Source organism: Callorhinchus milii, unplaced genomic scaffold (assembly GCF_018977255.1).
Source record: "Callorhinchus milii isolate IMCB2004 unplaced genomic scaffold, IMCB_Cmil_1.0 Scaffold17, whole genome shotgun sequence".
Classification (NCBI taxonomy): domain Eukaryota; kingdom Metazoa; phylum Chordata; class Chondrichthyes; order Chimaeriformes; family Callorhinchidae; genus Callorhinchus; species Callorhinchus milii.
The window spans coordinates 1767029-1783185 of record NW_024704758.1 but is presented as its reverse complement, the minus strand read 5'-3'; the positions used below and the strand labels follow the sequence as shown (position 1 = coordinate 1783185).

Genomic DNA, 16157 nt, shown 5'->3' with positions numbered 1-16157 from the left:
CGGGCCCAGGCTGACATTTAATGTAATAGAGTACACCGAGCTGTAATTATCTGCTTATTACTCAAGTGGCAAGTCTTATTTGATAAAAAAGAGAAAGCAAACAAATAGATTAGGACATCCTTGGGGGAATAAAGACCTTCTGTTCATCATTAGTCATTTCCACATAGTTGGCATCAGTGCCGGGCGATTAACAAGCAAAGTACAGGCGTGCTAAGTATGGGACAAGCAGCAGTTAGCTCAGCCATCAGCTGTGGTCTATTTTACATTAAACAGTGGCCTGAGCGAGATGGGATATTAGGAGCATGGCCAGCGAGTTAATTTCTCACTCTGCTGCTCGTCCAACAACAATAAAATTATATTTGTATGGCGTCTTTCACGTCGGGAGGACATCGAAAGCACGGTTGAAGAGGAAGGTCTTGAGGATGTACTAATTTATTTGTTTGCTTCCTCTTTTTTATCAAATAAGACTTCCTACTTGAGTAATAAGCAGATAATTACAGCTCAGTGTACTTTATGTCCAGAGAAGTTGGTGCATCAGTCACCCAACAGAGGCTTTCCTCAATTATTACGAGCAGATACAGTAAAGCCGCGAGCTACCCTTTAACCCCACGTTGGATCAGTCGGTTATGGGTGAGAGGCAATCTTAAAACCAGGGCAAATAGCGGATTTGGAACAAACAAGGAAGAACCTCTTCTCCCCAAAAGAATGATATGAAACTGGAACAGAGACCATCACAGAGAGCCAGAGACTAGCACTGAACGGGTTGAGACACGTGAGAGAGCAAGAGCCGTAAAGATACGTATGATAACCTCCTTGCGTTTCACGCAGGGTTTTATCATGTCATCGAGACGTCTCGAGGCTGTAGAGTAGAGCATCCGTGTATTTGAAGGGCGAGCACGGCAGCCAATTTACACACAGCCACGGCCCGCAAACAGCCGTGAAAAGAGAGAATAAGTATTAAGGCACGTGGCGCGGAAGTAGGATTAAAGGAGAAACTGTGGTACACGGGTCGTGGGGTCGTGAGCTATGTTGATTGGAATCGATTACCTGCACAGTCTCTTCCTGATCTTCTACTTTCCCATCATTGGGAAGCCCTCGGGGAAAACGCTCCCACAACCAGACTCCGTGGAGCCAGCGCTTTCCAACACTCGCCCAGATGAAAATATTATTAACAAGCCTTGTGTTTGATATAGCGCCTTACCATGTCATTGAGACGTCTCCAAGCGCTTCACAGAATACACTGTCAAGCGGATCGACTGCGTATTGTATGTGTGAAACGCGGCAGCTGAAAAAATTGAATTGATGTGAGACGAAGTGGGGGAAGAGGGAGAGAGAGGGATTGGCCTTTTTTTTTCGCGGGTTATGGGGAGGGACGACACACGATTTTGAGGGGTGAGGAAAGGGGTGGGCGGGCGGGGGGAATAAATGCAAGGAGCGAGAGCCACCAGCAAGCGCTTTGTGATTTTCTCATCCAGTAACCCCAACATTTTGCTTCCAGAACTATAATAAAAATAAAAAATAATTTCATTCACGGAAGCTTATATCAGCGCTAAGTAATGATGAAATAAGTGCGCGACATTGTCATCGAGGAGACCTCGAGAAAAACAATCCCTTCTCTTTTACTGCCTAACGTTCCCCCTCCTCGCTCAGCGTCGTTTTGTAGGATGACGGAAACACGCACGGGTCGTTCTGCGGTCGATGTAATAAATAAATAAAAGATTTTGGAGTGTTGGGCTGGGTCTCTAGGCACAGAGAGCGAGCGCTACACGCATGGCAGAGAGGTTTCACCTGAGGGCCCGTGTTTTGCTATTGTCGCGTGTGTTCATGGAACCGACGCCGACAGATCGAGAGAGGCCGGAGCTGATGCCTCCATGCTCAACTCCCGCCTGTCGTCAACTCGGAGGAAACAAGCCATTGGAACGATAACTTGGGTTGAAATAGCGCCCCTCACGCAGGGTAGAGTCTCAGAGTCCTTGACAGTGGCGGAGCACGACTCCAAGCCGGAGGGAGGTGACTGTAGGCACGGTCGAAGAGGAAGGTTTCCAGGAATGCGAGCTGAAGACGGGGAAGGAGGGAGCAAGGTAGAGGAATTGAGGGAGAGAGTTCCAGAGTTTTGGAGCATAATGGCTGAAAGCGCGGCCACTGATTATGGAATGGAGGACACGAGGGGCGAGCAGGAAAGACAGTCAGACATCAACAAAAGACGTTTGTGACATTCACAAATCGAATTGAGGCTGAAATCCAGTCAGTGCAACGTGATGATGGCTCAGGAACTCCCCCATTTAGATACTGTAATCAGAAGGGATTCCCCCATTTAGATTCTTTGGGATATTTCAATGGAAAGTATCACCGGAGTCAGGAGTGGGATTGAATGGCTCCTTCAAGATCGCTACAGTCTTGACACAGTCACTGTAGTAATAATAATAATAATATAAATTTGATATAGTGCATTATCATGTCACAGAATATACTGTAAAGTGAATTGACTGTATATTTTGTGGGCGAAACGCGGCAGCCGATTGCGCACAGCAGTGCCCCACAGACAGTCGCGGATTGAGTGACCAAATTATTATTATTATTTTTTGGGGAGGGATTATTACCCCCAGAAAGCAATCAGCCAATCGACTAACAACCGCGTTCCCACTTACTGCTCGGTAAACGGGGGCCTGTGGAGTAAGGAAGTGTGCCTAAGTAATTAACAGTCTGACACTGGCGCTGCAGTAATTGTGAGTTTGCAATCTGATCTGGATTGAATCGTGTCTCGAACATCCAGTCCATCTAGGTAACAGTGAACTGCAGGACTGCAGAGGGCAGGCCACAGGCTGAGTACACCAAAGGATTAGAATTATCCTTGTGCTAATTGTTTGAATGACATTGACATTAATCCTCTCCGGTTGGAACAGATCCAGTGCCACTCTGGTGATACGATGGAGACGCTTATTCCAGAGATGCCCTTACACATCTGTCGTAAACACTACCAGTGCCCGTGTCAGCCTGAAGGAGCAGTGCAGACCCACTCCTGACCATGTATGGCCAGTGTTCATTATCATCATCGTCATAATAATAATCCTTGCATTTAATATAGCGCACATCGTTGAGACAGCTCAAAACGCTTCATAGTGGCTATATTGTAACGTGCATTGACTGTGTATTTTATGGGCTGTTTTAACGTCCACCCGAACAGGCTCAGACAGGTGTTTGGTTTAACATTTCACCCGAAGAACAGTGTTTCTGATAATGCAACGCTCCCCCCTCCGCCTCCCCAGCAATGCACTGGGGCATCAACCCTAACCCTAACCCTAACCCTGATACCCCCTAACTGGGGCATCAGCCTGGACTATATGAGCTCAAAGTCCTGATATGTGACTTGAACCCACAGCCTTCTGACTCAGCAGTGAGAGAGCTGCCGGCTGAGCCAGGCTGACACACTATTCCCCGTGAAGGAGTTTGGATCGAGCAGTGTTTTTCTGCACAGATAGCAATTGGCACGGCCTTGCTCATGTGCTAATGGCATGGCACTGCCCCAGTCTGAGCGAGCAGCGTGGTGTAATTGCAGCTCGCAATTAAGCCTCTATCTTGTGCAATGGAAAGCCAATACCATCTGTCCTTCCTTATGGTGTTAAACTGAAAGGATTCAGAACATTTTGAACGGGTGTTAGTGAGGGTGGAAGGGGGTGGGGGGAAGAGAGAAAAATCTTTGCCTAAAATTTCCGAGCGTATATGTTCCCTCTTTCCTACCAGGGAAACCTGTGTTAAAGGGGCAGGTTCACCCTTGGAAATATAATAATAATAATCCTTGCATTTGATATAGCGCTTTTCACGTCTTCTCGACGTCTCAAAGCGCTTCACAGAATAGACTGTAAAGTGAATTGACCGTACATTTGTGGGTGAAATAGTGATGAAGGGCCGAATTCTACACAGCCTTAGAGTTTGTCTTTGATTTTATTCTTCAAATTCAGTTTTAATTTGGATCAGTTGGAACCCACTTTCTCATTTAAGAATCGCAATGGTTGCCCACATGGGTGTCTGTGTGTGTGTGTGTGTGTGTGTGTGTATATGGGACGGGGTGGGGTGGTAGGAAGTAGAAATGGCTTCCAAATTAAGGCTGAATTGAAGAAATTGCTGGAATTTTGCGCCGCTTTAACTGTGCTAAAAAAACACAAAGTCACTAGCCTTCATAAAATCTTGTGAAGTGCTTTGACCTAGACAAAATGATGATATCCTGTATGAAGGGCACTATATAAATGCAAGTTATCGTACATCAAATACAAGTGTTATTATTATTACTACACAGAGCTGTTTGCAAATGCACACTTTTTTCCGGTCCCCAGCTATGCTGGTACATAATGGTCACTAGCTCAGCGACAGGCCATGAATTACTGTGACATTATCAGTTCCTCAAACTGAAGGGCTTCGAGGTGGGACCTGATTTGCTTAGCAACGGGGACCTGGTTTGGTATCATTCCCAAGGCAACGGGGAAAGACAATAAGGACGTCACTGCTGGTAATGAAGGGGCAGCTCAATTAGCACATGATTAGCCAAGCAATAGGGAAATCACTCACGACGTTAACTTATCAGCCATCGAGATTGTGCTACAAAATCGCACCCAAACCAATGATTTAACACTGCGCATCAGCTTATGGTTGGCTGGCAAAGTGCCAGTTTATGAACACTCCGCTCGTTCAATGCAGCAACTCTGTGCAGGCTTCTGTGCATTTTAACTGCACGGTTCAGCTTGCCCTTCGCTTATTGCTAGTGGCAGCCTGTCATTGTACTGGTCTGTTTCAATTACGGTGCATCGCTATTGCAAAGCAACACGGCGCAAAGCCAAGTGGCCTACAAACACACAGTCACTCCACTTTTTACAGCGAAGCGTGGAAGTCCTGTAGCGGAAAGGGCTGTATCAAATGCAAGGATTTATTATTATTGTTAGTATTATTATTAAGTCTGAACAAACCCCTCAACAACTGAACACTGCAGTGGAATACATCAGCCTGGCTCCTTCTCTCTCTCGTCTCTCGATTCAAAAGGTCGTGGATACCAGATTTGAGCTCACGGTCTTGGCCGACAGCCCAATTCAGTTCTTGGCTGGTGGAGGGTGGTGTGTGTGGGGGGGAGGAGGAGGGAGGGGGGAGGAAAGAGCACTACATTTTTAGAAGCACTGTCCTTAGGATGAGATGTTAAACAAAGGTCTGTCCGGGTGGATGTTAAAGATCCTGCGACTCTATTGGAAAAGAGAAGGGAATTTCTCTCTCCCGGTGTCCTGGACGACAATCTCCACATTAATTGGTCATTCTGCTCATGGGACCTTGCTATATCTACCTACTACTAAAAAACAGTCACTACACTTGACGGTAATTACCCGTGAAACGAGTAATTACTTGGTGATATTGACTAAGAAGGTGTATGAAATGTTTGTGCGATGATGATCGTTCTGCCCTCCCCTGCAACGCTGTGCGCAGATGGAGTGAGTGGAGCTGTGAAGCACATCATTGATATTGGCTGTGAGTGCCCGCACGATGCAGCCTACACGCTAGATTGATTACATGTCAACTCCGGGCCACTGGGCTGCTAATACAGCCAGGAACGCAACACGACAACAGAACTGCACTACAGTGTATTATAGAGGTAAGGGAGAGTGTGGGGAGAGGGAGAGAGAGAGAGAGAGAGGGAGGGAGGGGATGAGGGAGGGGTTGAGAGGTGGAGAAAGAGAGGGAGGGAGAAAGAGAGGGGCGGGGGGGACAGGGGGAGAGAGATGGGGAGAGGGGGGAGCAGGGAGAGGGAAAAAGAAGGGGAGGAAGGAGAAAGGGAGAGAAGGGGGGAGGGAGGGAAGGGGGAGTGGAAGGGGAGGGAGAGGGAGAGACAGTGGGGTGAATTCATTCCCAAATTAAAAGAAGTTTCCTTCCTCCTTCACTCTCCACTCACCCCCCACATCACTATCACCATCACCAGATCCACTCTGACAACTGAACTAGTTTTTTTGGTCTGACACACGCGGAAACCCATTGCCACCCCCACAAAACCCACAGTCAATTCACTTTACAGTATATTCTATGTAGTGCTTTGAGACGTCTCGAAGACGTGATAAGGCGCTATATCAAACCAACGTGTGTGTGTCTGTGCGTGTATGTGCACGCGCGGGGGGGGGCTTAAACCCCTTACCTATTGAACCCAGAGAGACCGTGCTATCCACTGAGGTCAACCCTACCTATATATCAACAACACAAATGGCATTTGTACAGCGTCATTCATGTTGAGAGGATAGTAATACTAATAATCCTTGCATTTGATGTAGCACCTTATCATGTCATCTAGATGTCTCAAAGCACTTCACAGAATATACCTCAAAGTTAATTAATTGTATATTTTGTGGTCGAAAGTGCTGGACAATAAGGGGTTTGCACCCGAGCGGAGGGTTAGGATCAGAGAGGGGTGGAGAGCAAAGGGGGATGGAGGAGGGAAGATGACTGAAGGCACTGTTGAAAGCAAAAGAGACGGGCCTTGGCAGAGGCAAGAGAGGGGGCGAGGTGAAGGGGCTCCAGGATGGAGTACCAGAGGGTGGGGGCAGGATGACTGAAGGCCCGACCCCCGAGGGTGGAGCAGGAAGGGCGGGGACTGTGGAGCAGGCCAGTGGGTCTATCACACGATACACTATACCTGTGTTAGAGCTTTGGGATTTTCGGCCCATGTGAAAGACGTTGTGTAAGCTGTTAAGGGTGATGAGAGCACACCTGCAGCCACCAATCCAATGGATCGACGCACAGCACATCTCTCTCTTTGTTACACCGGCCGTGCTTCGCTGCTAAATATACATCTTCCACCACTTGTGACAAACATTCTCTCAATACATCTGATCCCACGTGGCAGTTGCATAACGACTCGCGCTAAAGTGTTGTCACAGTGAGAGATGGGCTGAGGCAGGCACAGCACAGAGCGATACTCTCTGCTTACACCAGAAACTTACAGCAGTGGAGAGCGTGCATTTGTTTCTTTAATAAAAGAGGACGTCTCTCCACCCTAACCCCTCGCCACTCTCACCCCCACTCCTCGCCCCAGTCCAGAGCGTCAGCCTGGGCTTTGAGCTCAAAGCCCCGAGTTGGGCTTTCAACCCACAACCTTCCGAAACCTCTTACTTTATCCATTTCCTCTCTAGCATTAAGAAGTCAGGGGTTGGAGGTGGGGAAGGACACTTAAGTCCGGATCAGCCGAGTACAATCAGTCCAGACAATCAGCCTGAACGAAGCTGCAACCTTCTGCAACCAGAGGCGTCAGGCTGAGCAAAGAACAGCCTGACCTGAAACCGACATGTGTGTGGCAGAACCTACGTTAAACCCTCGCCATCTCTGGGGAGTTTCCGCCATTACCCGCCAGTCCGTTCCTCATGTCCTGTACGGGTGCGGACAGGCAGGAGGAATTATCCTGTGCAGCGCTGGGTTTGGGATTTCAGCGCAGAGACGGAGCGAGAGAGAGAGAGAGAGAGAGAGAGAGAGGATGTGATGGGAGCTGATCGAACCGGTCACTTTACCATCTGCTCGTCCTCCTGGCTGTCATTGGGGTCACGTGGCACCCTCGGGTGCGACCCCCCTCGGAATGAGCCCCCGCTCCGGCCGGGATCAGTGGCATCGCTCGGCTTCTCCGCATCTGCAAGGAAAGGAAAATCGGGAATCGTTAAAAGTTTCCGCAGGGACAACCGGATCAGGAGGAAAATAACGTCCGACTCCTTCAGTTAAACCAACGCAGCAATAACATCTCCAAGCGCTTCACAGGGAATCGGTGTCAAGTGTAGTGACTAAGGATTTTGTAGACGAACGAGACAGACGATTTGTGTTCAGCAATTTTTGGGAGGGGGGGCGTGCAGGGGTGGGGGGGTTTGTCACCCGGATTGACATGCGTAAATCCATGCTGAGAATTCCAGGCCTCCCAACCTACACATGGAAATCCATCTCCGTAGCACAGGTTGGCAAGAGTCTCCAAACCGAGCTGAGAATTCCAGGCCTCAGTTTTGCATCTCGGCAATTTATTCTCTGACGGCAGAGCACTCTCCCCCATCCCCCCCAGCTCTATGTCGGACTGTCAGCCAGGCCTTTGAGCTCAAAATCCTCAGTTGAGGTTTCAACCCCTAACCTTGAGAAACCTCTTGGTTATTTATCTGAAACATTCTCCCTCTGTCTCTCCTCCACGTCCCTTCCTTTCCTAACTTCAGATTGCGCCTGAAGACCTTCCTCTACGACCATGCCTACGGTGACCTCCCCCGTCCCCCCGGCTAGGAGTTGTGCTCCGCCACTGTCAAGCGCTCTGGGACGTACCCTACGTGAGGAGCGCCACATAAGTTGTTGTTATTTCCTCTCGAGCCATTAGAAGTCATCAGTTTCCTTTTCTTAAACCAGGTCTAAACCCAGTCACAGTTTCTTTTTCTAAAAAAGCTTGTTATCTCTCTTGATGTAAAATCTATGTCCAATACAAAAAGCGCTTGCTCCCGGGTGATTAATTAATCCTGTCAAGACACTGGTAATCTGGCACCCTGCCCGTCACTAGAAACAGCTCCTTCACTGAAAATGGTTTCAATTTGCGTCTCGGTTGTGGGAATCATGGCACACGGTGACAGCGAGATCCGTTAATTATTTCCCCTACTTTTTTGTTGTAACAAGAAGAATCCTCGCGTTTGATACAGCGCCTTATCACGTCATTGAGATGTCACACAGCGCTTCACAGGTTATACTGTAAATTGAATCAAGTGAATATTTTTTGGGCGAAACGTGGCAACCAATTGCTCATAGCAGGGTCCCACAAACACTTGTGGATTCAGTGACCAATTTCTTTTTGAGGGATTATTACCCCCGGAAAGTGATCCACCAATTGACTCAGGTTCCTACTCACTGCTAGAAAAACAGAGGCGAGTGGAGTAAGAAAATTTGCCTAAGGTTTTACCGCTCCCGGGAATCTAACCGGGTCCTCTTGCTTGCGCTGCGAGAGCACTAACCACTACGCTACGGGATTCCTATGATAAAGATATTCTGCTTTTAGTTGCGTCTCATCAGCACTGCCCGGGAATCGAACACTCTCCACTTCCCCTGATGACGACAAGCAGAAAACGCTTTACAGCCGCCCGCTCCCTATGGAAACACTATTTCAGTGAGTGAGTGGTAAATCTATGGAACAAGCTCTCTAGGGAGACAGTGGGAAGCAGAAAGTGTCGATTCATTCAAATACCGATTAGACAGATTTCTTTTGGAAAATAATACTTCGCTATATGGTATATCAGTGATATGAGACATGACATATATTAAGTGTGTTGTGCTTGGAAGAACCAGGCAACTAGGTTCCCAAAGCTTTCCATTGCGTTGTAGACTAATATTTGTGATCAACATCTCTATTATTGTAGATCATGACCACCAGGATGGTAGAAGGTGAACCTTGGTAGAAGATGGACGTTGGTCTTTTTTACTGTCTAGCAATTCCTATGTTCGTATCCGGCTGTGCAGAGCAGAACAACAGTCTGTCTAATAAATGAAATGAAATCCATTTCCCACCCACCCACCCACCCACACCCAGTAAAAATAAATTGGCTGTAAAATCCAAGGTTATTTTCCTAAGTGCACCATAAAACCAACACCAGCCCATTGTAAAAGATAAAATATTGGCAAATTAAATGCAGTCTTTTCCCCTTTTACAATTGCTCTGCTCAACACTGCATTACACCTGCCACAATACATTGGAGCTTATTGAGGAGCTGGCATTTTAACTCCGTTCAAGCTTAGTGGTGAATTTAGGTCTCAATCCCCCAAAGTTCGTCACTCCCAGATCCATCATCGGCCCAGAGCGATTTTGCTTCCGAGTTGGAAGTTTGTGGGTTCAAGCCCCCAAATGTAATTTAATGTACCGCTGGGATAGAGGCACTGTTCTTCAGAAGAGATGTTAAACCTAAATCCTCCACATGCGCTGCTCAGATGGACGTTAAAGATCCTGCGGATAGTTGGGAAAGAGAAGGGAGTCTCCCTTCCCCGGCTTTCAGGCCAACAATCCCACAGATAAAATTAATCATCAACTTCAGGGCTGTTTGCATGGATGCGCAAGCTGGATTGCTGTGTTTGTCTACAAAATACAAAGTCACTACTCTTCAAAGCACATTATGTGAAGCGCTTCGAGATGTTTAGACGACACATGATGAGGAATGCAAGGATTATTATTATTATATCCAATTCAATTTAATAACTGGTATGGACCAGGTGTGCCACAACAATAATAATCCTGGGTTAATTATAGGATTTTTTTTAATAAGCATTTTAAGACTGCTAGACGCTGTAATTAAGTGTAAGGAATATTATCTTACTTCTAACTTCCTCGGTTTCCCACTCCATCACTATAAAGTGCTTCGAGATGTTGCCTTACATGAAAGGGACTGTCCTTCAGATGAGACGTTAAACCCAAATCCTCCACGTGTCCTGCTCAGATGGACGTGGCAAGCATTTGTAAATGCAAGCATCCTACCCTTTTGTTTTGCTCAGCCAGGTGTCTGACGCACGTGGAATCCCAGCCCCATGCTTAAGAGTATCCAAACCCAACTGAGTATTCCATGCATCCCACCTACACATGGGAATCCCAGAGAGAGATTGTTAAAATAGAATGCGCCCTCTCTCTCTCTCCCCCTCCCTGGAGGGACACATCCTGTCGACCTAATTTCAGAAAGTATAAGGCGCAGGTTGACAAGAGCCAAGGCTTGGGAATGTGAGTTGGGAATGTGTGTTGTTTCCTTAGACTACCTCCTACCTCTAGATGTCTCTCACAGAGAGAGTGGGTGCAAACTACAGTGCTGACCCCTAGTGGGCAGGTACCAGAACGGCACTCCATCCTGTACTGCCCTCGTTCCAGACAGGGGCAATTCAGATCTGAATACATGCTGCTTTAGGGAATATTCCAGCAAAGTCGATTCCCTCAAATGTGCCTTTGTGCGATATCCAACGAATAAGTGTTTTACAGTCGGTAGTGTGGGCATGTCACATATCTCAGGTTCACGTTTCGCCCAGAAAATACGCAGTCAGTTCATATTACAGTATATTCTGTGAAGCGCTTTGGGAAGTCTTAATGGCAAGTAGCTGTATCAAATGCAAGAATTATTATTATTATTATAATAACCTGAGAGAATGGCCGTACGTGGCGGGGGTGTTGTGGGGAGGGCTTGGAGATGAGTGTTGGATGACAAATGTCTTCAGAAAACACTGGGGTTATGTCAGGTCAATGCTGTAACTGGAACTGGCGCAACAATAGGAAAGCCTGACAACGAACCTGTGGCATTGATAGCCTCGCCAGCTTCTCTTACCACCCAGTGCCCGGAGTCAGTCAATAAGGGGAGGGTTCGCAATTCGACCATGCAACTTGAGAGGCGAGCGAGTGAAAGGACCAGCGTAGATGAACAAAATATACCACCCAATAAAACAATATCAGCTTTCCCCGAGGAAGGTCTCTCGCCTGCTGACAGTGACGCAATAGCAGGTATCTCTTTAAACGGCTTTAAATAAAAATACCACTGTGCTTAGATTCTCTTAAAGGAGCATTGCCCACATGTCCTGATCGTCCAGTTCAGCAAACCTATTTCTCTTTACTTAAATNAAAAAGCCGGTATCCTTTCTTTGGCTGCAATTCAGCTACAGAGATGTCGAAGGTTGATCTCATATAAATAATATATAATCCTTGCATTTGTTGTAGCACCTGATCACGTCTTCGAGACGTCTCAAAGCTCTTCACAGAATATCCTGTAAAAGTGAAATGACTGTGTATTTTGTGGCCGAAACGCGGCAGACAATTTTATACGGCAGCGTCCCACAAACAGTCGTGGATCCAGTGACCAAATCATTATTGTTATTTTTTTGGAGGGATTACTACCCCGGTAAAGCGATCTGCCAATCAACTAACAACCAGGTTCCAACTTACTGCTAGGTAGACAGAGTTGTGTGTGGAGTAAGGAAACTTGCCTAAGGTTTCGCCTCGACTAGGAATCTAACCGAGGTGCTCTTGTTTGCGAGGCGAGTGCACTAACCGCTATGCTACGGGATTCCACAATACAGGATATTCTGCTTCGAGTAGCGTCTAGTCAGCCCTTGAGCAGGTGCCTGTCGCTGACTGTGTTTTTCAGCCACAGACACTGGGCCATCTCGTCCCTGACTGAGCCGCAAGCTGTCCTTCCAGACAGCTTTGCCCGGGTAATAAATGATCTCAGTAATTGAAATGCGAGTGAGATGGAGAATCCAAACGTCTAGCTGTTGGCGTTAAGCAGCCCTTATACTGTGGGCCATTAGGTCTCGTAATGAGTGCATCCATTTCCCGACCGTGTGCCAGGCAACTGGGAGACGTTAGGAGTCAATGAGCTGACATGCACGCACGAGACATGTTATCTTGCAGGATTATTATTATTATTATCGTACTGTCTGCCCTAAATATACACTGTATCTCCCCCCAGCTCGGGTGCTAAGCCATTAAAGTTAACCGCCTTGGGATGTCCTCCCAACATGAAAGGCACTATACACAGTAAATCCACTGTGAAGCGCTTTGAGATGTTTCAACGACATAATAAGGTGCTATATCAAATGCAGAATTCTTCTTATTATTTTTATATAAGTGTAAATTTGTTCTGCATTGTATTGTGCACACACCTAATAATATATCATAAATAATTTATCTGTATGAATCGCAATCCCCCCACCCTCCATCTAGCTCCCCCCCAATCGTTCATTAAACCTTCATAACTGTTTGTGGTGACGTTGCTGTATCAAAGTGCGTGCTGTGTTCACCCACAAATACAAAGTCCCTGCACTTTACGTGAATCATGCAAAGTGCTTTTAGATACCCTTTGGGACGTGAATGAACGGAATAACAAATGCCAGGATTATTAACATACAATAAACCCTGGCACTGGTACAATCAGCCAAATGGGCACAGATTTCCCCGGACTCTACCGCAGATAGCGCTTGTGGCAATAACTAGCATACTCTATTTATTTCTCTGTGTTCCTACACTGGGGCCTTTCAAACAATTCACTGGCCTCAATGAGGCATCATCACCATCGGGGCCGATAACGGCATACTGCTCCCTCGAGTAGAGTTCAGTCTAATTAACTTCTCCGATATAACAGCCCGATTTAAATTTCTGTGGAAAATTCCCGCTGGGTGGCTGGGACAGAGCTCCTGTGTCATGTACTCAACCTCCCAATTATCAGCTACAGCGTTCAAAGCTCACTGACACCAGTGCCACCATCCAAGAGGAACGCAGAGATTCAGAAGGGAAAGCCGAGGGGGGTGGGTGGGGGGTGAGTTGGGGAGAGGATAATAAAGGGGCTGCCTTTGTCACACTGGTAAACATCCATTTGCGGATTCCTATAGTGTAGTGGTTAAAGCACTCGCCTCGCAAGCGAGAGGATCCGAGTTCAATTCCCGGGTGTTGAACTCGGATCCTTAGGCAAGTTTCCTTACTGCACACACAGGCCTCTGTTTACCTAGCAGTAAGTAGGAACCCAGTTGTTAGTCGATTGACGGATCGCTTTCTGGAGGTAAGAAAAACGCTAACCACTAATCTATGAGACTCCATGATTTTGGTGAGCGCTCTTACACCATCACGAAGGGGATACAACCCCTTCATACAGCGACAGAGCCAGCCGCAAAGCGCAGAGCAGGTTCCACGGCGAAGGAGGCAAGTGGGTGTGCAGAGTGCTGATTGATTCGGCCCCCATCTCGTGTTGCATGAGCCGCCTGGCACCAAACCAAGACACACGGCATTAGCAACCATCTGCCCATAGCCCTGCTTAACAGCACAGGAGCCTCGTATCCTCATCTGGTCCACACTCATGCTATACTACCCTGCGCATGGCAGACAGTGGAGACTGACCAACCCCCACCCTCTCCCCCCCCACCCCCAAGTGGGGAAATGTTAATAAAAAGAGGATCACTGCATCTGACAGGCGGCTCAATGTGCACACAGAGAGAGGGAGTGTTGTAACTGCGACTGCTGTCACAGAGCGTTAAATTCAGAAGGGAAAGCCGAATGGGGGAGTTGGGGAGAGGATAATAAAGCAATAGTTAGTCACGTCCCGAGTTCACTGAGAGAGCCACAGCACCCGGGAGGTTTACAGTTTGGCTGTGGCATCCCGACTGCTCTTCACTTTGTATAATGATTCTCACCACCGTGAGTTTGTGCCTATACAGTCGGAATGAGGATGAGTGCATGGGTGCATAAGGCAGGAGCGATTACACATGCATGTGTGCGCGCGTGTGTGTATACAGCAAGAGTGATCTACACAATGTAAGAACACACGTAACCCCTTGCATTAGAAAGGCACTTTTGGCTACTTCACTCCCCCCCTCGTGCATAGCTCCTAGCCCCAGCTTGGGCGCCCATCGAGCAGTGTTTAAGTGCTTCAAGCATAGTCTAAGATGACGCTCCAATGCAGTACTGGGGGTGGGGGTGGCATTGTCGGAGATGCCGTTCTTTGGATGAGATGCTAAACCAAGATCCCATCCGCTGGTTCAGGTGGACGTTAAAGGATCCCGCGGCGCTATTCGAAAAGCGAAAGGAGTTCCTCTCTCCCAGTGTCCTGGCCGATAATCCCCCCAAATAAAATTGGGTAACTTACTCCATGGCTGTTTGTGGGACACTGCTGTGTGCAATTAGCTGCCTTGTTCACCCATGAAAAAAATATAGTCACACCGCTTTACAGTATATCTTGTGAAGCACTTTGAGACATCCAGATGACGTGATAGGGTACTATATCAAATGCAAAACAGATTATTAATTATCGCCCTCCTGATGAGAAAGATTCAGCACAAATGTAAATTGCAATGCAAGTGTGGTCTGGGTCGAGAGAATACGAGTGGAAATTCGCAAGCGAGTGGGGGAGGATTAATTATTCTCCTCCAGAACCTGCCCACTCTTGTCCTGCTGCCTTAACGCATCTACAATTCAACTGAAATATTTAAGAGGATGGTCGATGAATATTTAGTGGGCAGCGAGGTACCAAGTAATACAGTGAAAGGCCGGTGAGATGGTATTAAGTTGCAGATCAGTCATGATAAAGGGAAATGGTGGAGCGAGGTGCCAAAGGTCGTGTGGTTCCTAACCCAGTTCTTACACTCCTTCTTTCTTTAGTCGTGAATGTGGTTGATGTCCTCCCGATGTGTAAGGTGTTATACAGAATGAATCCGAAGTCCTTCACTCGTAGTGTCTAATTACGTTTTTTTTAAAAGACAAGATTGGAAGTGAGTGTGCAGCTATTCGTGAAAGGGTTTGTCACCGAGTTGATCTGTGGGGGGAAGGAGGGTGATCGAAGGAACGGTTGAAGACGAGGGTTTTGAAATGAGTCTCGAAGGAGCCAAGGGAGGGGGCGAGGTGGAGGGACTGCGGGATGGAGTTCCAGAAGGTGGGGGCAGAGTGGTTGAAGGCCCGCCCGCATTTATACAGTGCAATTCACCCAGGGTAGCATCTCAGAGTTGTGAGGAAGAATCTTCATGGAGAGATAATGATAATTAATAATCCTTGGATTTAATGCAGCGCCTAATCACGTCATTGAGACGTCTCAAGGCGCTTCACAGGATAGACTATAGAGCGGATTTTGTAGGCGGAATACAGATCTTATAGATCCAGCAGCACCTCCATTTAAGTCTCATCTGAAGGATGACACTTCCAAAACAAAGCAGCAATCCCCACGGTCTCCCACCGCTCCCCCACCACCAACCCACCAAGCCGGGATGGACGATGAGCTTAAGAACATATGAATTTGCTGGTCGACAGAAGACCAAGGCTCATCTAGTTCGCCGTCCACCATCCTGGCAGTCGCTTGACAATGTCGTGTCCCCAAACTATATACCGTGTCTCGAGATGTTATTCTCTAGCCGAAATCTATCTCATTTGTGCTTGAAACAGATGACATTTTCAGCTTCCACAGCTTAACGTCCTCACACAAGGTTCGAACCCACAACCTTCTGAGGCAGAAGGGAGCGTGTCTCCTTTCTGCCTGAGCCGGGCTGCCACAGTCTCGGGGGAAGCGATTAACAGCTTCGGAACCACACTAACATATCAATTGAGAACCGCGGCTTGAATCTTGATTGCCACAGAAGTCTTCTCCCCTCACCCGTTTACCTCTGCAGCTTTGGGCCGGATTGCAATGCATTCA

General features: G+C 47.5%; 1 protein-coding gene across 1 annotated transcript in view; it reads right to left on the bottom strand.

The window, feature by feature from the left end:
* The window catches only part of LOC103186017 (N-acetyl-beta-glucosaminyl-glycoprotein 4-beta-N-acetylgalactosaminyltransferase 1), a 68082-nt gene that overhangs the window by 39931 nt on the left and 11994 nt on the right, over positions 1-16157 (bottom strand). The window contains 1 exon segment of the mRNA XM_007904810.2: positions 7527-7642. Within this exon segment, the coding sequence (XP_007903001.2) occupies positions 7527-7642 (116 nt within the window).